General features: G+C 39.3%; 4 protein-coding genes across 6 annotated transcripts; 3 read left to right on the top strand and 1 right to left on the bottom strand.

The window, feature by feature from the left end:
* Positions 1 to 239: 239 nt before the first annotated feature.
* On the top strand, positions 240 to 1,101 carry LOC116329276 (thyroid hormone responsive). Its single transcript, XM_031751276.2, has one exon. The coding sequence runs from the start codon at positions 384 to 386 to the stop codon at positions 801 to 803; it is 420 nt and encodes a 139-aa protein (XP_031607136.1). The 5' UTR covers positions 240 to 383; the 3' UTR covers positions 804 to 1,101.
* ndufc2 (NADH:ubiquinone oxidoreductase subunit C2) lies at positions 1,098 to 3,626 on the bottom strand. The gene is made up of 3 exons (XM_031751277.2): positions 3,356 to 3,626; positions 2,420 to 2,563; positions 1,098 to 1,285 (listed from the first exon to the last, which is right to left on the bottom strand). The coding sequence occupies exons 1-3, from the start codon at positions 3,492 to 3,494 to the stop codon at positions 1,236 to 1,238; spliced, it is 333 nt and encodes a 110-aa protein (XP_031607137.2). The 5' UTR covers positions 3,495 to 3,626; the 3' UTR covers positions 1,098 to 1,235.
* Positions 3,627 to 4,478: 852 nt separating this feature from the next.
* Positions 4,479 to 8,967, top strand: rab30 (RAB30, member RAS oncogene family). Of its 2 annotated transcripts, none has more exons than XM_031751289.2 (5): positions 4,479 to 4,635; positions 6,412 to 6,510; positions 6,600 to 6,683; positions 6,772 to 6,955; positions 7,235 to 8,967. In XM_031751289.2, exons 1-5 carry the CDS (start codon positions 4,594 to 4,596, stop codon positions 7,483 to 7,485), a joined length of 660 nt encoding a protein of 219 aa, XP_031607149.1. In that variant the 5' UTR covers positions 4,479 to 4,593; the 3' UTR covers positions 7,486 to 8,967. The 2 variants fall into 2 exon arrangements, with proteins under 2 accessions (XP_031607149.1, XP_031607150.1); XM_031751290.2 differs by having other exon boundaries at positions 4,488 to 4,635; positions 6,417 to 6,510.
* Positions 8,968 to 9,034: 67 nt separating this feature from the next.
* LOC116329273 (prolylcarboxypeptidase (angiotensinase C)) lies at positions 9,035 to 21,598 on the top strand. Of its 2 annotated transcripts, XM_039622424.1 has the most exons (10): positions 9,035 to 9,101; positions 10,520 to 10,586; positions 13,648 to 13,788; positions 13,870 to 13,971; positions 14,243 to 14,424; positions 14,875 to 15,032; positions 16,893 to 17,065; positions 18,867 to 19,034; positions 19,150 to 19,337; positions 21,094 to 21,598. In XM_039622424.1, the coding sequence occupies exons 4-10, from the start codon at positions 13,876 to 13,878 to the stop codon at positions 21,314 to 21,316; spliced, it is 1,188 nt and encodes a 395-aa protein (XP_039478358.1). In that variant the 5' UTR covers positions 9,035 to 9,101; positions 10,520 to 10,586; positions 13,648 to 13,788; positions 13,870 to 13,875; the 3' UTR covers positions 21,317 to 21,598. The 2 variants fall into 2 exon arrangements, with proteins under 2 accessions (XP_039478358.1, XP_031607131.2); XM_031751271.2 differs by lacking the exon at positions 9,035 to 9,101 and having other exon boundaries at positions 10,000 to 10,586.
* The last annotated feature ends 123 nt before the right edge of the window (positions 21,599 to 21,721 follow it).

Here is a 21,721-nt window from a genome sequence, read left to right as displayed (position 1 = left end):
CCACACCAGAATAATCCAGGGTTCTTTATTTCGGGCCTATAGTATGTTCATAAACTCATTTGTACTTGGAAATCAAAGCATGACATTCCTTTATACTTTCAACATTAATCATTAACCACACAGAGCATTAGCAGGTTCATTTCAGTACACACTGGCCAGACTATTTTGAACTGGGTGGTGTAAATCAAATAAAGATAAGGGTTTGACTCGACATAACACTCGGCCTCTTTCTAAATGTATCGGATGATGCAGTTACACAACTGCACTGTTCAACCCACCTTGGTTCATCATATAAACTCACATCTCACAGCACTGCAGTGCACACTGCTTCCACTTGTTTGCCACCACAGCAAGTAAACAGCCGGCCACATCCAGCGGGAACCATGCAGTCTGCCGATGCCAAATTCAAGAGAAACAGCCTGTTCCTGACTCTGAGACGATACAGCTCAGCCGTCAGTGAAATGGAGCAGACCATTCTTCTGCCAAGCCTGCTGCGAGACATGCCCTCAGACGAGGTTTGGGACTGTGAAGCTGCAGAAGAGACCTGCAAAGACCTGTACGGCAACTACTTGATGCTCAAAGCCATACGGACCACAGTGGAGAGCGGCCTAATACCCCTGGACGATCACAAGGCCAAAAACAACACTGCACTGAACAAGACCCTGGAGCCTCTCTTGGACACAGATCCTGAAGTCCTCTTCCACTTCCACGTGAGAGGACTGTTTTCTGTGATGAGTGACCTCACCAAGAAGACACAGACTCTCACTGAGAAATACATGGACATTATTGGGGTAGCAAATTAGTCACAAAACCTAAGATATGTGGACATCTGTTTTTAAGAGAGTCATCTAAGACACCCAAACATCGCAAATGTCTGAAATGTTTACATTCAGTGACCCCAGACTTCTAACCTAATGAATAAGGAATAAATATGCATTGTCAAAATTACTCAATTGTGTCTCTTAATTTGCTTTTGTAATGATCCCTTTTATATAAACAAACAGCACAAGAAAGATATGACTTTTTAAAGAATATAAGTTTCCTAAGCTTGTAAAGGATTCAACTTTTTGTTTACACTAATAAAGTCAGTCACAAAATTGAGTTTGTGAGTGGAGTTTATTCTTTTTATTTACATATCTATATTTCAAACAATTTATGACAGAATGCTCTCACAAAAAGGCTGCTCAACACAGGCGGCAACTGTGACTGTTTCCTCTCTCTGCAGCCACTGATGCTTAGCGCACAGGATGGAAAGGCTCAACAATCTCAGCAAAGGTCTTTTGCTCTGGTAAGATAAAAGAAACCAAAAGCAACATTTTGATTACAAACATACATGACCCAACGATTCATAAGATTTAATCAGAGTTAATGTCCTACAGCACTTCAATGCACAGTCTGATTTCTTCCCCCGAGGGATTTCTTATTCAAAACAATAACATCAGGCCTAGTTTGATGGCACTGGAAAGTAGCGTGGGATCATGGGAACCGTAACTAATAGCACCAATGCTACCGAAAAGCTGATGTGACTCAGAAAGAAGTCATTTTCACAGATGAGGTAATCTTTACTTTTTGTTACATTTATTTAATTTGCAATAAATTTGAATCACCTTGTAACATTACTGTTACACCACCTTGTAACATTACTGTTACAAGGTGGCCATCAAATATAAGGTTGATTTGCCACTGACAGGTGACTGAAATATTAGAAATAAGATTATGGATTTCTCAGGCTTTGAACATTTTTGAACACATTTCAATTATGTAGATACACATAATAAAGATACAGCATTATTTTTCTCGCCTTTAGACAATCTGGGATTTGAATTTGGAACAGGGTACATATTACATATTTAAATGCTAAAGAAATTATTTCACAACTACACTACACAGGATTTCAGATCATCCAATGACAACAAACAAACAAAAAAGAATCTAAAGTGGTGTGTGCATAAACGTAATTTCCACCTGTGTGGAGCTGAGCCTGCTCCGTGTAGGTGTTTTTTGAAAACAAGGATATGTATGAAAATCCATTATTATGTAGTGTCACTTGCAGAAGGTGGTATTTATTTCATTTGAAAGAAAATCACGGGAGTTGTATCAGCTAATGAACGGTGAATGGTGCCAGCCACTCACAAAGCACCAATTCTGCATTGGCTGCGGCTGTACTACTAATCGGGAGGTTTGTGGTTTGATCCCTGATTCTTCAGATCTGAATGTCAAAACATCCTTGGGCAAGAAACTGAATCCCAACTTGCCTTCTGATGCATACACTTAAGTGTGAGTTTGTGAATGTTAGTTTAAAAGCTCTTTTTTCAATGAAAAAAACAAAAAAAACCCAAGGGTCTCATACAATAAAGAAGAGGTAGTGTTGGGCTCTTGTGTCTTCTGTTAGAGCAAAGACACATAAAAATGAACTTACCCTTTGGTACAAATTTGTCCGGGTGGAGTTTGATATACTCATTCATGTCTCGATCGAGTCTAGCATAAGTGTAATTTTCATATTTGGTAACATGGTAGCCAATGAACCAGCCAATGGTTGCCAGCAGCAACTGTCGATGAACACCTTAAAGAGAAAACACGGAAAATGATGCAACATTTATTGATCACATACAACTAGCATACAGCAAACTAAAGTAGATATATTTGCAAGATACTTCAAAGCACAATAATAAAATCTTACTGTGGTTATGCGGAACCAAAAGCTTGCACATTATAAGGTTTTCTCTTTAAAAAAAAAAAAGGATCGCAAAAAATGCAAATAAAAACAAATTGAATTAATAGGTGGAGGCTTACACTTTAGCTTACTGCACTTAGCTTTTTAACAGCGCATTTTATATCAACACTTCATAGCTAGATATTACCAAAACAAAGACGACAGGAAACAAAACAAAACCCAATGTGGCACAACCAGTGCTAATACTACTTTCTTTTTCAGATAGGGAGAAACAATAACGACAACATTTAACGTTAGACTTCTTTAAAAAATTAACAAACGAACTTTTAGTTTTCAGTTTTGTTTATTTTGTTAATCCCTAAGGAAATTATGCATGTATTTTTGTTCCAATTTAAAACTTAATTTTAATTATCCTCTATGTCATGTGCTGGATAATGAAAGATCTTGTTTTTATGGTGTCCAAATTTCTTAACTATGTTTTTGATATTTAACCCTATTTTAATGCTACATGAACGGTAAACACACTGCAACCACTGTGGGCAGCTCGCAACCAGTTACTAATCTGAGAGATCATTTATTTACTAAATACTCTGATTTCTTTTTAAAAAATTAAGTGTTTCATATGCTTAAAAGGAAAGCGTCCGTTCGTGCACCAGTCTGAAAGACAGCTAAAATGCTAACCTGATTTCACTGGCGGCCTGTGGTTGATAGCGTTGTGCAGCACGGCGGAGACCCAGCCTACACCCGCCAGCCACAGCGAATTCCTGTTCACGAGCCCCGGAGGAGGCAGAGACTTCCCCTCTTCTGGAATAAAGCCCATGGCGAGAAATGTGCCCCTTAGTTCAGACCTTATTTAATAATTTCCGAGATGCCTGCTACTACTATTCATCGGCTATCACCTCTCGTAGGAAGTCAAGGGCACAGCGTGCAACCGAACTACTGGTCCGGGCGCAACCAACGGCAAGCGCTTGAGTTCCGCATTATTTGTCTCCTAGCAACAAAAGAGCCTATGAGTCACAGTAGGCCAAAATCTTTGTAAATAAAATGTGCCAGATAGTTAATATTACAATTCAGTCCGCTTGATTTAAAATATTTACTACATTAATGTGTACATTAGTACCATATATAGAAATATCATAAAATATATCCTAGTGGGAAATCAGATTAATGGAATTAGAAAAACAAAAGAGAAAAAAATTAACAATAAAAAAAAACAACATAGTCTGTATTCAGCTTAAGTTAATAACTGAGGAAATATTGGAGGACACATGTTATTAATATAGTAATGTTGTAGAAACTGCAAAACTTTGTAGCTTTGCACTTTCACATCTCTTTTGTTTATCATTGCTCTGTGTGAGTTTTCCTGTTAGAATTATAATCTATAAAACTGCAGTGTTCCACATAGTATAAATACTAGAAGCTCTGTAGAATGGAACAAAATTGCAGCATGTAACTTTTTAACTTTCAATTTTTATCTTCCATAAAATACAAAAATGAGAGAGAGAGAGAGAGAGAGAGAGAGAGAGAGAGAGAGATCAAAAATATTAATATCTAAAATTCCCACCGAGTTTCTTTCCTAGGAATTCTGCTGCATCCACCCAGAACAACCAGTGGAAAAATAGACAAATGCTTTCCTTTCCAGCCCACAGATGTCTGCATCCGTTTGAATGTTTGAAGCTTCACTGGGGAAAGACACACTTAAGCTTGTTATTGATGGAGTACTTTTCTGAATGCACCGATTACATGTAACGCGTTACTTTGCATGTGAACTGATGACATCATTGAGGGCAGGCCTCCCCCTCCCTCCTCGTCTCTCTATCAGACGGGCTGCTGCTGCTGAGCTCCTGAGGATACACACAGCCAGAGGAATTATGCCCTGCCCAGCAGCGGCTTTGCCCATTTGAAGAGGTGACCTATGCATGCCAAGTAGTTCTAAGTCCGGGGATATCCCCGTGTTTTTGGTAAGTGTGAATTATCTCTTGACTCGGTGCGGAGGGCAGACTTTGATTTTTTTTTCCTTGCTGCATCTGCAGATAAAATGGCCAGAATCACACGCTGTAGCCGCTAGTTGCTACTGTTGCTAGCTTCCACCGAATGGCTTTCAACTCAGATCAAAAATGAAGGATAATTAGCCAGAAGTGTAAAGCTACTTCAGATTACGAAATGTGCGGGATGCTGCAGGTTTTTTCTTGCCTTTCAGGACATAAGATGTTGGTGAAGATGTGATTGCGACACGGAAAGAAGTGTTTCAAATCACTGCAAGAAAGGGTTAAATTATTCCTTCAAAATCTGCTTCTCTGTACCAGCATTGTCACCCAGAGATTCGCATCTTCCTGCAAGCAACAGTTTGTTTCCTTAAAATGTTGTTTTTAGGGCGATATGTTCAGTTTCTCCGCACGTAAAGGCCCGGTTCTCCATTCTAGCGTAAGGGCACACATAGAAACGCACTGCAGAATTTAAAATTGTGCTATATTATCATTGTTTACATACATTTCGCATCACGCCCTGTTGTGTGGGCATCGAACAAAGTAACTCTTGCATCTTTGCGTTTTGTGCTTTGTGCAGGCTGTATTGTTTGAATCTCCATGTCTCCATGCAAGTGATGCACGGCCCCAAAAACTGGAGCTAAAAAGAAAGGAAAGAAAATAGAAGATATCTAAAATGAGATCTAGTGGAGGAGTGAAACAGAATTGTTTGCGGTTTTCTTAAGTGCACTGTCTGAAACACATGTCATATACCAAAAATGCAGTTTCCTACAGTGATCAAAACTATTCCATTGAAATGAGACTGGACAAACTAGTGGAACATTTCACAGCTATTTTAGTGAAAAGGTACCATGGCCAGCTGGTATAAGGAAACATCTCAGAGAAGCTTTCAAGTGGCAAATTGTTAAAAACGATTAAAGTTGCAGATAGCTTTAAAATGCTATCATCTGCAGCATAGTGGAAAAGTAAGATTCAGATAATCTTGAGGGGCAAGGTTAGCATTGAATGATGGTGATATGGTTACATGCATGGGCTCAGGAAAACTTTCATTTACTGAGGCAAAGTGGAAAGCTGTTCTTTGGTCAGGCAAATCAAATTTTAAATTATCTTTGAAGTCATAAGTCCCGTGACTTTTGGCCTAAACTGGACGAGGATCAGCCAGCATACCGTGATTCTCAATAATACTTAGAGGCTTTGGTCCAGTATCTGCCATTACACTTTTTTTTTTCTTTGGTCAGGGAGTATCTTTCTTACTTCAGCAAGAAAATAACAAGCCACATTCTACACGTATAACACCATAGCTTTATAAAAGAGTCTGGGTGCTTAACTGGTGCACCAGTTTGTGCATTTACAGAGAAGCTACAAAGCCTAATAGTTTTGTCATTTGATAGGTAGGCCCAGTTGTTTTCTGTGGAAATGGGATTATAGGAAGTAAAAAGGAAATGTCTCTGTGCTACATTTTTTTCAGTGCAATTAGTGTCGGGTATAATTCTGCTAATGAGCACAATATGAATTCAGATCACACACTGAAGGGCATAGCTTACTCACCCAAGCTTATTCAGCTCAAATTTTACTTGTTGTCTGAGCCCTGATGGTTACACAACAGTTTTTAGTGACATCAGCATCTTTGGTGTGTGTGTCTCATGACTTTATCCCTCTAGCTTGGAGCACATAGAGACAAATGTTAGCAATTTTACAGTTATAGCGTTAGCTCTTCACCTCTTTCTTTTCTCCCTGTCTTTTTTTTTCTAGTTTAGTATGAGCATGGAAGATTATGACTACCTGTTCAAAATAGTTCTGATAGGAAATGCTGGAGTTGGGAAGACATGTCTCGTCCGGCGCTTTACTCAGGTTTGTATGCTGTCTGTGTGTCTGAGTCTGTAGCTATTGAATTACACAGTACAGAAGTGTTAAATTATAAGTTTTGCTTGTAATTGTAGGGCCTTTTCCCACCTGGACAAGGGGCTACTATTGGAGTAGATTTCATGATTAAGACTGTGGAAATCAAAGGGGAGAAGGTCAAGGTACGCCAGTGTTACATTTTTGTTTGCATTTATGTTTTGTAGCAGTTTGGACAGTTGCCTATATTCTTGACAATATTATGTTTTCCAGCTACAAATATGGGACACAGCTGGACAGGAGCGATTTCGCTCCATTACTCAGAGTTATTACCGTAGTGCCAACGCCCTCATTCTTACGTATGACATTACCTGTGAGGACTCCTTCAGGTGCCTTCCAGAGTGGCTGAGGGAGATCGAGCAGTATGCCAACAACCAAGTGGTGACTATATTAGTCGGTAAGAACTTTGTTTTGTACTTGAATAACTCATAAGCTTATCTTTGTCATCAGCATTGTTTGGTGAGATTTATTTATTTTTATTCTTGTCATTTTGAGAACGCACAGTCATCTCAAATGCATCCCACACATGCTCGCATGCACATATCCCTCCCCATTCTCATCTGTCTCATTAAACACCCACCACTGTTTAGTCAGACTGCACCAAGCCAGACTTGTGGTTTGTTTTTGTTTTGTTTTTTCCCCTGTTGTTGAAAGATGGACATTGTATGTTTCATAGGTAACAAAATAGATCTGGCAGAGAAGAGAGAGGTCCTCAGGCAGAGGGCTGAAGACTTTGCCGAGGCTCAGAGCATGCTGTACCTGGAGACGTCAGCCAAAGAGTCTGACAACGTTGAGAAACTTTTTCTCGACCTGGCCTGCGAGCTCATTCGAGAGGCGAAGCAGAACAAGCTGGATAACAGTGACACTGCCCCGATGCCTGGAGAGGGTAAAACCATCAGTTACTTGAGCTGCTGCAACATCAATTAGAGAAAGCTCAGCCATGGGGCCGTTTTAACAGAGTAGCCATTGACTGTAGAGGTTAGATGACTGATCCCCAATGCCTCCGTCCCACTAAGATGGCATAAAGCCACATCTTAGTCTGGTCATTTCTAGTCCCATGCCTTTTTTAAGCTGTACAAGGGAATTTATTACCTTAGTTTGGCCTTCCAGGACTGAGCATTTTAAGATGCTGCCATTATGGAGAACGTTTTTCCTCAGTGCAACAGGATGTAAAGTGTTTCCCTGATACATAGGAGAATCTGAGTAAAGTTCAGTTTTATGATCCTCACGGTGAAATAGCAGGATTGTTTTTTTTTCCTGTTGGGGTTTTAGAATCCATTTTCATCAAATCAGTTTTCACCAGCAGTATTAAAATGAGCGAAAAGCTTTGCCAGGTATTTTGTTACAGATCCCACATAGTTTACAAAAGAATAATGAATCGCTGGAGGTGATAGGTTAATGGTAACAGTGTGTTTACATACAGTACATCTCATCGATTAACAGGTTTGATTAAATTGTAAACAAAAACGTTGCAAAAATGACCCTAAAATCTGTTGCACAATCGTTTATTATCCACTGCAGTTTCTTCTGCTCTGAGATTTGTGTACAATTTGTGTAACTTTCATAATTTTACTTCTGAATCATTGTTTGCACCTGTCGTTACATACTGTGAAATATTAGTTCCCAATAAATGATTTTACCTGCTGCTAAAATGTGTTTGTCAAATAAAATAAACTGAAAACACGTATAAATGCTACAGTATTCTGTGACGCCATTATTATTATTATTATTATTTTTTTTTTTTTTTTTTTTTTTTTTTTTAGTATACTTGCAGTGCTTGTGATTAGTCCGTTTATTTAGTATGACGCAATTGGAAAGGCCATCATCAGCAGACCTTGTCAGCCGTTTATTTCAATGACTTTTTTTTTTTTTTTTGGTCATGTTTTTCTTACCCATAGGCGTGAATATTTCTGCCTCTGTTGTTGCTGCCTAGCCATGAAATTATTTGAAGGGTTATGTTAATGTAGTTTTGTATTACGTGTTGTATTTCATATGCTTTTATTGTAAAATTTTCTCAATTGTTCAGCATGGTTAACCATTTTTTTTTTGTTGTAGTGTTTAAATTTATCTTTCCTATATTTGCCATAACTGTAAAGTACTGTATCGCACAATGCCATATACTGCACACTTATTTTTATTATAACATGTTGTCTTTTGTTGTACAGTAGTACAAGTTAGCACTTTGCTTTTATAATTTTGTATTTTTCCATAATCCCTTTGTAAAACTAGCGAGCATTTTGTTTTGCCTTTAACAGCAGTTACTTATAACTAATCCCTTGCATCTTCCTGTGAAGTCTCTATGGGAAATACAAAGGAAACACCATTGGGATTTTGTGCTTCTTTTCCTTTATGTGTACAAAATGATCCCTGGAATATTCTGTATAACATTAAACCTCTAAATACTCTTAAGATGTGTTTTTATGTTGTTTTTCATGAACATTTTATTTTGAAATTTTTGCCGGAAGTTTGGTGGACCACTGCAGGGAGAAACAGACAGCTAGCTAAAACGACAGGTTGTAGTAGTGATTGCAACGTTTCTGTAGGTAATTACTTTCCAATAAGTGGTACGATCTTCACTGTGAATATATGTATGTATTTTTTCGTTAGAGCGTGAGACGTTTTGAGTAGTCAAGCACAAGCTTTGTGACGTGTTTCCGATAATTTCATTACTCAAGAGTAATACGCCTCAACGAAAAGAATTGACAAAAAAGTTGATTCTGTTCATCTGGACATATCGTTTTCAGGAGAATGTTTTGTTACTCATCCAAGTGACGTCTCTATCTCAGGTTAATATAATTTTCCCCGACCTTAATGTCTTTGATCAGTGGTCATGACAATTTGCATATTAATGATCAAGAAACTGACCTGAGCCCATTGGTTTTCAGTGGTACTAGTTTTAGTCATTATGCAAACGTACTGTTTATAAGGTTGGGGAAACCTGCATTTAGCTGAGACTGAAGAAGTCACTTAATTGAATAATGAAACGTTTCTACGTCCAGATGCACAGAATCAACATTTAGGGATTTTCTTACCTGGATGATTGCGCATGCATCAAGACGTTAAAGAATTTAAATCTTTCATTACTAGTGCTGAAATTCTTAGTTTTAACTTTTGACCGGAAGTTCAACTTATGGTCGAGGCGTTATGACGAAGCACGGCAGGAAGTAGCCATGAATGTAGCATAACTTTGAGGAAGTAACGAGTAGCTTGCCACTATTACAGTAATTAATATTTCTTCAGAAACTGGAATAACTATAGGTAGTCAAGCGCATAATTTTGTGACGTATTTACGGCAATTTCACCGGTACTTAAGTGTGCCTAGTGCTGAATATTGCATCATGTTTGACTTAATTAACTGCATTATGTTTTGGCAGGTGTCTGAAACGCTCTCCTAAGAGAGAAAATGTACGTAGTATTATTACTAGAATGTTTCTAGTGTAAATTCCGTATTCTGTATATATAAAACCATAAGCAGCTGCATGACCGACTAGAACTCAAACTCCCACTAGCCATTGCGAACTGTCTACAGTAGGAACCATCTGCTGTCTGCTCCATAAACACAAGACATCGAGCTGACTGCAGCTAAATCAAACTTATTAAAATTTTTGTTAGACTTTGAACCTGATGTGCCCCGCCCATCTCCGGACTGCCTCAGGTCTGATGCTAAATTTAGGACACGAGCTGCACAGCAACACCTCTCTGGATCTGCTGACAGGGTAGTCTCACTTCCTTTCTTTAACGGGACAAGTCTTCCTCAGTCATCCCACTGCAGACACAGACACACAGCTCTCGGGACCCCGTTAATCATGCGCTGAAGACCAGTTTGTTGTGCGCTGAGTGTGACAGTTACAGCAATGAGGACTGGAGAGAAGATTTTGGACAGAGCTGCAGCTACCTGCATCCTAACGTTGTGTTTTGTCTGTTTACACGTGACCGCCCTCAAATCGCAACTTTTTACCAGGCTGGGTGGGCTGCCTTACTCCACTGAGCCTCCAGTCAGTTATAAAACATTTTACTTTGACCAGAAGGTGAGTTTAAATTGATCAAAATGTACCCTTTGTCTTATTTTATACCTATTTGTCCTATTTTACACTGTTGTGTTCCTGTTTCACTTCTTTATCTTCCACTTCCCCATGAAATACACAAATTGTACCTTATTGGGAGTGGATTTAATGGTGCAAAAGAGAAATGATTCCACTGCTTTGTAGATAAAGCAAAGTTTTCTAAAACCAAACAAACAAACAACCTCATCAAATGATGCTTACTCTCATTGATTTACTCACCTTTTTGTGCCACTACAGTACTTTACTTCATTGTTTAGTGTGCAAATAATCGTACCACTTGCTCTTTCTAAAATTCCCACTGCACTTAATTCTATAAGGTCCATGTGTTGTGTTTGCAGACAATAGGTGTTTTCATCTGGCTTCCTGTAGTGAAGGGAAAACCAAATCACAATTGGCTCTGTTCCTGCCAGCAGATCTGTAACTATCCTTCCTGGCTCCCTGCCTAAAGAGGTCTCTAGGGCTCAGTGAATGTGAAACATTTTACCTCAGGGGGGTTTGAAAGATCTTCACTCAGCTTTTACATGTTCCATTTATGGTTACTTTATAGAGATTAAGGTTGCATGTAGCAGGTATGCAGTGGTACACAACAATCATCAGGTTGCGTGTCTCATTCTCCTGCCCTTGTAGTCAGGCTGTGGAAGCGAAACCTCTGAATAGTATTGGACAATTTGATTAGTTAGAATTATTATGACTTGTTCGCTATTGACCATAAAACAAATACTTTGATTCACTGATTATTAGATGCTACACAAACTTAATACACATTATAATGGTTTCATATGTGCTTACCCCTATTTAATGAGGTAATATTTACAATAGCAGGACAGTTAGTTAAACCCATTCCAAAACCCATATAAGAAAGTTACAATACTGTTAAAAGTTTTGAGTGTTGTGGCAATTTTTTAAATACGTAAGCAAAAATGGCAATGGCTAGGCTCTCAGATGTGACTGTTTGCTTTATAATATAGTAAATTAAGTCCTCTTTTTATGAGTTGTTAAAAACATAGGAAAGTAGTGATGTCACTTTATTCTTTAGGGAATTGTTACAGTGAACATTAGTCTGGGTATTTTTAATATTTAATAAAACAATGAACCAACCAGTTAATCAAGAACATGATCTACATGTAGACTAAGAAGAAAATTTGTAGATGTATTAATAAGTAGTAGTTACATACTGTAAATAATGTGTCTGTGCTAAAGAGTGTTTGGGTTAGACGACAATGCTCCACACCTGGTCCCACCCACAGCATCCTGTGTAATCAGCCAAGCTGAGAAGAAGATAAGGGCCATTTCCTCCTTTCTGACACCCACTGTCCTGTCTGATGTGGGTTATTTAGCCAAGCAACAAGAGATTGTATGCTTCTTCTGGACAAATAGGACAAATAAAATCCGTTTACTGTAAACCACTTTTTAGTACTAGCAGCTAGTTTCTTTTAGCACAAAAGAAACATCAAGAAACAAGAAACAAGCCATGCTGATTTTTTTCCCCTTTTCTTTGAAACTTGATGTGAAGAGAGCACCAGCATTCATCATCAGGAAATCCTCTTGACTGCAGTCTGCCGTAAGACAATGAATGGAAATGTCCTTTAGCATCCTTTTAATGAACCTTAGCGGAGCTTGTTCTTAAGTTGTTTCCCTCATGTCTCCATTTGCCGGACAACAGATGCAGCCTCCTGTCTCGTGAAGTTGTTAACATAGCGATCTCATAGATGTGCGGCACATGGTTTGAATTTTAATTCAAAAAACCAAGTTGCTGCTTGGTCCCACCACATGGTGGCACTACTTACCAGGGTGGGGATCTCTTATGAAACCAATCTCATACGTTTTGTGATGTGCATACTGAGTGGGTGCAATTGATACAGTACTCACCAGGGGTTCTTTTGGTGAAGCCCTTAATATATACAGCCACTTTAGTTTTGCCATTTAGAGAGCAGTTTTTAATGGGTTTTTTTTTTCTTCTGCATTACAAGAGATTGACATGTAACTTTATAAAAGAAAAGCAGGAATAAATGAAAACTCACAAGGTAACTCAAATGCTTTTACCAAAAAAGTCTAACATTACACTTCAGTTGCACAATACCACTGACTACTACCTTCCTGCCAAGCTGCTGAACTTTTCCTTTAAACTAACTGTCTCATGATCCCCTCACACTTAAAGCACTGCCAAGTGTGAAGGAGTCGTGGGTTGAATGAACACATTGTGGCCCCAGAATCTTTTTGCTGTCATTGGCTCATAAAATTGCTGCCTCCTTTGTATCCAGCGAGGAGGGAACAGAGCGAGAACGAGGGGAAAAACAAAACCGAAACATTTTGTATGTAAGAATGGGGGGCTGTTTAAAGGGTTGGACGACTCAGTAGCCTCATGGGGCCGTCTTCTCTGTGAAGTTGTTGGTTTCTTTCTGCCTTTGTTTAATAAAGAATACAGGAAATATGGTTGAAAGGAGAAGATATCCCAGAATCCCTGAGGTTTTATGAAAGGATATTTCAGAGCTCATCTTAAGTGGAACTAATGCAGCATCCCTTTAAGTGGCTCCAGCATTTTTAAATACAAATTGGGGCTAATTACCCCAGAATCCAACCTCAGGGCTGTCATTTCCAAACACCATAGCTGGCACACAGCCAGGTATCCAGTGATTACACCTACCCCAAAGCAGGCTCTGCTCACTGGACTGCATCCCCATCATTTTAGTCTGATGACAAGTGTGACCAATCCCCCAAAGGTTTTCTTTTGCCAGTCTGTGGATGATATTTTACATTTTTTGCTGCTGGCTCTTATTTGTGTAAAATTTGCTCAGCTGATTTGTTTAAAAATGAGATTGCTGTGTGGCTCACATCAAGACAAATTCCCAATTTAAAACCACTTTGAATGCTAATCACTATTTTCAGATTTTCCTATTTTCCGTCTATACCTCATGGTGCTCTTTTCAAGATGCTTCTCGCACAGTTGCCAAGTACAGATGCTTGTGATTATCTTGTGTTTCTGAACATGGAAATTTTATTTGCTTTCTTTTTAAAATTGTCACAGATTGACCATTTTGGATTCCTTGAGGATGGCACCTTCAAACAGAGATACCTTCTGTCTGACAAATACTGGCAGCAGCCTGGGGGACCTATTTTGTTCTATACTGGAAATGAAGGCGACATAACCTGGTTCTGCAACAACACTGTAAATATCCAGGTGTTCTCTAGTGTATTTGCATTGCACATACTCCTCAGTCTAATTCAGCACCTGTTGTTTTCTCTTCAGGGCTTCATGTGGGAAATTGCGGAGGAGTTAGGTGCCATGCTGGTTTTTGCAGAACATCGTTACTATGGAGAGTCCCTGCCATTTGGACAAGACTCTTACCGTGTAAGCGAAGCTGCAGAGTCACGCGTGCACATCTAAGTCTAATTAAAATCTGATTAAATATGTATGGTTGCATAATTTTTCTCCTTTCTCGGCTCTAAGCCAATAATTTCAATACAGCATTAACAAGAATTGACCCTTAAAAGTAGATAATTCTGCAGTCGCAAACACATTTTTTTCCAAAAATTGGGGTATGGAGCTGAAACAAATGAACATATCCAGTGCTGGCACTTCATTTTTAATTACTTCAGTTGTTATTTGTTTGCATTTGCAGGACAGCAAACATCTCAACTACCTGACCTCAGAGCAAGCCCTAGCAGATTTTGCAGTCCTGATTCAGAACCTAAAGGGTACTCTACCTGGTGCTCAGCACAGCCCCGTCATCGCTGTTGGAGGATCCTATGGAGGAATGCTGTCTGCCTGGTTCAGGATGAAATACCCCCATGTAGTTGTTGGGTAAGATGTTATTGCTGTTATTAGGAAACATTAAATAAAAATTAGATTCAGTACCCAATACATCATATGAATGTTAACAGCCATGTTGTTTTAACCTATCAGAGGAAGGTAAAGGGAGAATAAGGAAGTTCAGAGATCTTTAGATAGAGTGCTTGTTCAATGAGTTTTGCCTTCATCTCCCAAAATGGGTGAGCAAATGTCTAACACCAGATGTTTATTTGAGCTAGCATGATGAATCTGTGCAGTCTGCTGTGTGTAAGACATTAGGCAGCAGAGCCTGACTTATCATTCATTGACTTCTACACCTCTTTGTAATTGCCATTTTTCCCCCAGCAAACATATTCACAAGTACAGTGAAGACTAAATATTAAGGATGAGTGTGAATATGCAGTTTGGGTCATTTGGAAGAAGAAGAAGAAAAAAAAGATTTTGTTTCTTCTTCAATTTCAGAGCGCTGGCATCCTCTGCACCAATATGGCAGTTCCCTGGTATGGTGCCATGTGGAGACTTTTACAAAACAGTAACACAAGACTTTGCCAAAAGTGGCATTAACTGCGATGCAAACATCAGAAAGTCGTGGAAGGCTGTAAATAATGTTTCTTCCTCAGGTAAGTTGCTGTCAGAAATATCCGCACATCCATTTTCTTCAACCCAGTTAAGGGTCGTGGGTGTGCTACAGCCTTTTCCAGCTGTCATAGGGTCAGAGGTTTGGCTACACCCTGGACATGTCACTACTCTGTCGCAGGGCTGTCACAGAGAGAGATGGCCATTTGCACACCTAGTCAAACCTACAACCAATTTAGAATCACCAGTTAACCCCATGCATGTTTCTGAACTGTGGGAGAAAACTGGAATATCTAGAAAGAACCCAGGCACCACACAAGAAGACCTAGCCTGGATTTGAACCAAAACCTTCTTGCTGTGAGGCGACAGTGTTAACCACAACCCCACAATGCCGATGCTGATTTAATATATTAAACTGGTATGTTACATTTTTTGATGAATGGATTTTAGTGGTCAGATAGTTTATTGATGAGACTTTCCAAAGGAGAAAAGATTTAGAGTCATGATATTTTACATGAAGGTTAATAAGCTGGCACTGGTTCTCATCTACTATTCTTTTGTGGGAGGGGCTTCTAACTTCCTGCATGCTTGGTATGTCTCACTGTTGTTAAATGTTGTTAGTATTTCTAGCTTAAGGCTAAATCAATTATGACAGTGGAAGCACGAAAGTGTTCAGATAGCCTGTTATTTGTCATATTCATCTGAAATGGATTTTGGAGAAAACATTCTGAATAAATGTTTTTTTGTTCAGTGATTCAGAAACAGCAGACAGATAGATGATGGTTGGTCTATTGTGTGAATTTTGGCTGCTGTTTTTTTCTTTTTCTTTTCTTATATCAGTCCCCAAGAAAATGTCTCGCTGACTGAAAACACTTTGAGTTCCACCTAAGAATGATTTTTTAAGTGGTTACGTTTACCTCACAGCTATGAATGCAGGACTGTGAAAAAATATGTACCCCCTTCCTCATTTCGCTCTCTCTAGGTTAGGTTTAGTAGTTGCCCACTAAATCTAACAACTGGTTGTGTCACCATTGGCAGCAAGAACTACAATCACACAATTGCGATAACTTACAATCACTGTGGAGGAATTTTAGTCCACTCTTCTCTGAAGAATCGTTTTAATTCACCAACTCTGGAGGATTTTTAAAGTCATGCCTAAGCATCTCAATTGGATTTAAGTCTGGATTTTGACTAGGCCAGTCCAAAACCTTCTTTTTTTGAGCCCTTCAGAGGTGGACTCACTGGTGCAATTTGGACCATTGACCTGCTGCATAACCTGAGTGCGCTTGAGCTTCAGGGCATGAACCGATGGCTGCACATTCTCCTTTAGGAAGTTCTGGTAGAAAGCGAAATTCATAGTTCATCTGGCAGGACTCGGTGTGAAATTGAACAGCGTGTCAGAAAATGTAATTAATCACAGTTATTTTGTGATTTTAACATTTACTTTTTCACATAAGGCCTGGTAGGTTTGCATAGCTTTTTATTCCCTTAAGAAATGAAATCATCACTGAAAAATTACATTCATTATTTACTAAGGTTATCTTTGTCTAGTATTTGTTTGATGACCTGAAACATTTATTGTGAAAAATACACAAAGACCTAACAAATCAGGAAGGGGGTGTGGCAGCACCACAGACCACGCCCCACCACAGGGGGCAAATACTTTTTTACAGTACTGTATGATAATGAGGCTTTTGTGCCTATTTTAAATAATATTTGACTACATGAGTCTCCAATCTGTCACCTAAACCAAGATTTGACTTTAAACTGATGAGTATTTTCTTAGATATTTTGTCACATTTTAGTATACACCAGTTGATGCAGTAGTGAAATGAACAATATCATTCACATTAGAAGAGTTATTGATCTAATGCCGTAATTATTTTTTGCTCTGTTTACTCAAGCGTCTGGTCTTCAGTGGCTGTCAGAAGAATTCAGTTTGTGTGCCCCTCTTAAAAACAAAAATGATGTCCTCACCTTCAAGAGTTGGCTTCAAGAGACCTGGGTGAATCTGGCAATGGTGGACTACCCGTATGAAGCTAATTTCCTCCAGCCGCTGCCTCGCTGGCCCATCCAGGTAAAAGCACCCTCCTGTAAAACACTAACAATATCTAAGATCCAAATTAGTATTCTAGTTATCACTATTTAAATTTGTTGCAAAATTAAATAAAGGCTTTGGTTAAGCTCTATATTATCTATCCCTTTATATGACAAATGGTTTTTACTTTATTGCACCTTTGAATTGTGTTTGTCTTTGGTTAAGCGCCTAATTTAGCCCGACAGCCTGTCCTTAATTGAAATGAATGTGCGATTCAGCCGATTGTGATACAAGTGTTTGTTGTGGTCTTCCAGGCTTTTGTTTACAACAGCTGTCAACTAACTTCATTAATATTCATAAGGATCTTGTTTCTTTTAGATTTAAAGTATTCTTTAGATGAGCAGCTACAAGTAAGCCGCTATTCTTTTCTTCTGTCGTACCAATAGTCCTTTCATTTGCACACTCCGTCAGATCTCTGAGGTGTTCCTGTTAGGACGCTCACATGGCACTACAGAAAGAGGTCATTTGCCCAGTGCAGCTCGTGAGGCCATTGAACAAAAGTTCACCGATCCCCTTTAAATGGGGTTGTAAAAAATACTTAACAAGACTCTTGATGAGGAAGAATAATTGCTTTAACAGTAAGAAAAATGCACCGTGTTTATTTATTTATTTAATCTTGCGGTGTTGTCAACATGCCAAAAAATGCCATTTGTTTTCATGTAAAAGAGCTTGTGACAGTACAGTGGCTGTTTTCTCGAGGCTGATTGACTTGAGTGAGTGTATTCTACCAGTCACCTTGGCACGTCACGTGTATAAACCAAGCTCCACTGCTGACCCCCGACTCTGTGTTTGCGGCGATTCATACCCTTGGGAGTGGTCCGTGCATACTTTAACTCCTTCTCTTGTGGGGCATTTTTCGTTATTTACCATTTGGCCAATGAATAGATTGTGAAGCATCATTGTAGGTGAAATAAACACTAAATGGCCATTTGGAGTTGTTTTGGCTCTTCGCCTTTAATGTATGCGACCCCTATGGGTGGTTTAAGCGGTTTAGGCAGTGGGTGCAAAGAGGAGCCTTTTTAATGACAAAGCTAATGTGATTATCTGAGTGAGTGTGAGAACGGGGTATTGAGGGCTTAGAGGAGGGAAATCTGTTGGCAGAGATGAATGTATAAGCCTAATCCTATCTGAAAAGTAAGGAGAAGATGCTTTAGAGCTATTGCGGTGTTTTTTTTTCACAATATAAATCTTTGGTTGGACATGTCTGTGGCCCTCCTCATCCATCGACCACCAACTCCTCCCCAGCCTGCAGACAAAGGCCTTAGTAACAGACTCCACACTAGTGCAGCTCCCCTCCAACCTCCAAACAAGAAAGCCCACTTTCTCTGCTGCACAAAGAGTGCAGAACAACAGCCAACTCTGCTGCTGCAACCATAACAACACAAAGTGCGATCAGACAAGAGCTAAAGCTCAAATATTGATCATTCACGCTATTAATTCTGAAAGTCAACCTATGGTCACACCAAAAATAGTTGAAGACAGCAAAACCTTTACATTTTAAGTCCTTTAGATCATTGGCTTTAAGTAAATGGATTTTTTTTCCCACTAGTGCCAAGATTAGAACAATAAATTCAAGTTCATTCTGGGGAATTTCATATGCAAATCAGGCGCCACCACTTTTTATGTGGAACAACACTTTATGGGCTACAAGAAAGCAATCTTTAGTCCTGTAAACAACTTGGATGTACTGATGTTTTTTTGGGGGTGTTTTTTTTAAGAAGCTTTTATGGTGTAATGCAATTAATTGTGTTCTTGTTTTGCTTTTTTAACATGTTTTAAGGTGGTGTGCAAGTACCTCAGCTTCGATTCTACTGTGTCAGACTACCAGCTGCTGCAAGGTGTCGCCCAAGCAGCAAAGGTTTACTATAACTACACCGGAAGCTCTCCCTGTCTAAACACATCACAGACAGCAACCAGCAGCCTTGGCTACCTCGGCTGGTTTTACCAGGTGCATAAAACAGCGCGGGGTTCAGTCATGTCATGCTGAATAAATCGGTGCACAGAGGTGTGAGTGGGCAGCTTTTCCTGTCACAATGAATATGTATTCAATCCCTTGTCCCCAGGCCTGCACGGAGATGGTGATGCCCATGTGCACAGATGGCGTGCAGGACATGTTTGAACCGGAGGAGTGGAACTTCCAGGCCTTCTCTGATGAGTGCAAAGCCATGTTTGGTATCAGGCCACGGGCTGACTGGGCAGGCACTGTCTACGGGGGGAAAGAGATCTCCTCTCACAGCAACATCATCTTCAGGTAAACATTGCTTGTAAAATACCAGATTTAGGCAGATTTCTTGAGATTTCGGTGTTTGTCTAGGGATGCAAAAGTAAGTTAAGTGCAGATTCTGACCACCTTGTATTGCAGGTAAATTCACATGTGGGTAGCCACGCAGGGAAGACACATGTTAAACCTAAATGGCTCTGAAAATATATATATATATATTAGAGATGGACCGATCCAATATTACGTATCGGTATCGGTTCGATACTGACCTGAATTACTGGATCGGATATCGGAGAGAAATAAAAAATGTAATCCGATCCATTAAATATCAAAAAAGCACCTCACAAAACTTGCTACACGGCGTAACTCAGCTCATAACCGTAGCACGTCGGAGGAGTATGCGTCACGTGATAGAGCGGCTGTGTGTATTTGTAGCCTCGCTACCAAACGGGCATTTCATCTCCGAGGAAGTTATCCCAGAGAGAAGTAAAGCAAGTGTGTAAGCTCATCTCTGAATGTTTGTAAAGTATTCCCACGTTATGCTTAACAACCAATATATGGAGCGACTGCCTCTCTCTCCCCCCCTCCCTCTCTTGTTGCTATTTCAATCGTGAAACTGATCAATGATCAATTGATCGGCTTTTCTGTCGCGAGTCCGTCTCTCTTGTTTGTTTATCGCCCACTTCGCACCAGAAAGAGGAAACCAGCGGCTGAACAACAGCAGCACGTTTAACCTTGATAAGCTGTTGTTAGAATTTATTTAATATTACTTTCTACACCAGGATCCTTTTCTACGTAGCTGACGGCTGGTAACTGTGCAGGGCGGATCTAGCAAAGTTTAGCCAGGGGCCGATAGGGGCATTAACAGGAAAAGGGGCACAAAGACATACTGTTCTTTCTTATTCTCATTTAAAATGTCTAGCTTTTAATAAATAATTATCTGAATCTTACACCCAAAGTTTTAATCTGATGTAAAATGTATAGACGTCCATTACTGTATATAGTAACTAATAAGTCTAATATACCCTAGTAAGCTATACTACTTTTTCCTTTGGGAAGATACCATCTGTGCAGTCTGCAATTCTGTTGAAGAAAGATGTTGAATCTATTTCATTATTCTTGAAAAATAATTGATTTCTGTGCATTTTTTTTCACACTACATCAAATTAAAGTTGATTACGTCGATTAAGCATCATGAGGTGGAGGGTGGGTGGTGGTTCCCTTTTTTTTTTTTTTTTTTTTTTTTGCTGGGAGTTTTAGAACCCTATTAGTTAGGTTGCTTACTCTTTAAAATACCAGAATAGGGAGGATGGAGTAGGTTTAAGTTTATTAGATTGATCAGTATTGCTGAACTATGAAATATTTTGGGTGCAGTGTATTTTATAACAGAACAGAATAACAGAATAGCTTTAGTGTTTGTTTGTTTTTTACTTGAGTATGAACTCATACAAAAAGCAGCAAGATATTAAAAAAAACAGTTTTATTGATTAAAAAACACACAATATCGGATTCATATCGGTATCTGCAGATATCCAAATTTATGATATCGGTATCGGTATCGGACATAAAAAAGTGGTATCGTGCCATCTCTAATATATATATGTCAGTCTTTAATCCCAGCACTGACAGATAAGACTGCCACTGGTTCAGTCACTTCAAAGTGTTCTTGTGTATTCACAGAATTATCAGATATTAGAGTACAAAGACACTTTAATGTGTCCATGCCAGAAAATTACTGGCTTAACTATTGCTAGCTATGAACATTGTTTCTGCTTTCACATTTCAGTAATGGAGGACTCGATCCATGGTCATCTGGTGGAGTGACTTCCAACATCTCACATTCTCTGGTTTCCATTATGATTCCCGATGGAGCCCACCACTTAGACCTCCGCTACAGCAATGACCTTGATCCACCTTCAGTTCGTGCTGCCCGGGAGTTAGAGGTGAAGTATTTTCGGGAGTGGATCAAGAAGGCTAAAAAGGCACATAGAGCTGCACCAACCGGCTAGTCTCCAAAAGCAGCACAGTTCTACTCAACGAGGATATTCATGATGTCCAAGATTTAGCTTTAAATTGTGTGACACGTTTTTGTTTGTTTGGGGGTTTTTTCTCGGTGCTTTATCTATCACGATGCCAAAGTTTGTTTTTTCTCTGACCAATTTAGAAACACTCCACTTCTTTGGGTCAAACTCTGAAGGGCCTGATGACAAAATGTACTGATGTTGCTGCAAAAACAATAGACCTGTTTGTCATGTACAAACTGTTGAAAATAAAGCTGCAGGGTAAATACATTTTGGTTCTTTATTTCTGCAATCGAATTATCATCATAATCATCAAAAAGCTGCATCATTCTCATTTTGTCTCTAATGTAAAGTTTTCTAAAAATACCCATAAACGTCTCTCTACCTCCAAAC

Source organism: Oreochromis aureus, linkage group 14 (genome assembly GCF_013358895.1).
Source record: "Oreochromis aureus strain Israel breed Guangdong linkage group 14, ZZ_aureus, whole genome shotgun sequence".
Taxonomy (NCBI): Eukaryota; Metazoa; Chordata; class Actinopteri; order Cichliformes; family Cichlidae; genus Oreochromis; species Oreochromis aureus.
The sequence above is the reverse complement of the archived record's forward strand: the minus strand, read 5'-3'. Positions and strand labels throughout refer to the sequence as shown.

Bases quoted from the DNA above. Each gene is read 5' to 3' on its own strand.
- LOC116329276 (XM_031751276.2), top strand. From the start codon at position 384: ATGCAGTCTGCCGATGCCAAATTCAAGAGAAACAGCCTGTTCCTGACT.
- ndufc2 (XM_031751277.2), bottom strand. From the start codon at position 3,494: ATGGGCTTTATTCCAGAAGAGGGGAAGTCTCTGCCTCCTCCGGGGCTC. The intron at 2,564-3,355 runs GTTAGCATTTTA...TTTCTCTTTAAG, and splicing joins CAGGCCGCCAGTGAAATCAG to GTGTTCATCGACAGTTGCTG. The intron at 1,286-2,419 runs GTAAGTTCATTT...TTATCTTACCAG, and splicing joins GGACAAATTTGTACCAAAGG to AGCAAAAGACCTTTGCTGAG.
- rab30 (XM_031751289.2), top strand. From the start codon at position 4,594: ATGCCAAGTAGTTCTAAGTCCGGGGATATCCCCGTGTTTTTG. The intron at 6,684-6,771 runs GTACGCCAGTGT...TATGTTTTCCAG, and splicing joins TCAAAGGGGAGAAGGTCAAG to CTACAAATATGGGACACAGC. The intron at 6,956-7,234 runs GTAAGAACTTTG...TATGTTTCATAG, and splicing joins AGTGGTGACTATATTAGTCG to GTAACAAAATAGATCTGGCA.
- LOC116329273 (XM_031751271.2), top strand. From the start codon at position 10,413: ATGAGGACTGGAGAGAAGATTTTGGACAGAGCTGCAGCTACCTGCATC. The intron at 10,587-13,647 runs GTGAGTTTAAAT...AAATTGTCACAG, and splicing joins CATTTTACTTTGACCAGAAG to ATTGACCATTTTGGATTCCT. The intron at 13,972-14,242 runs GTAAGCGAAGCT...TTGCATTTGCAG, and splicing joins TTGGACAAGACTCTTACCGT to GACAGCAAACATCTCAACTA.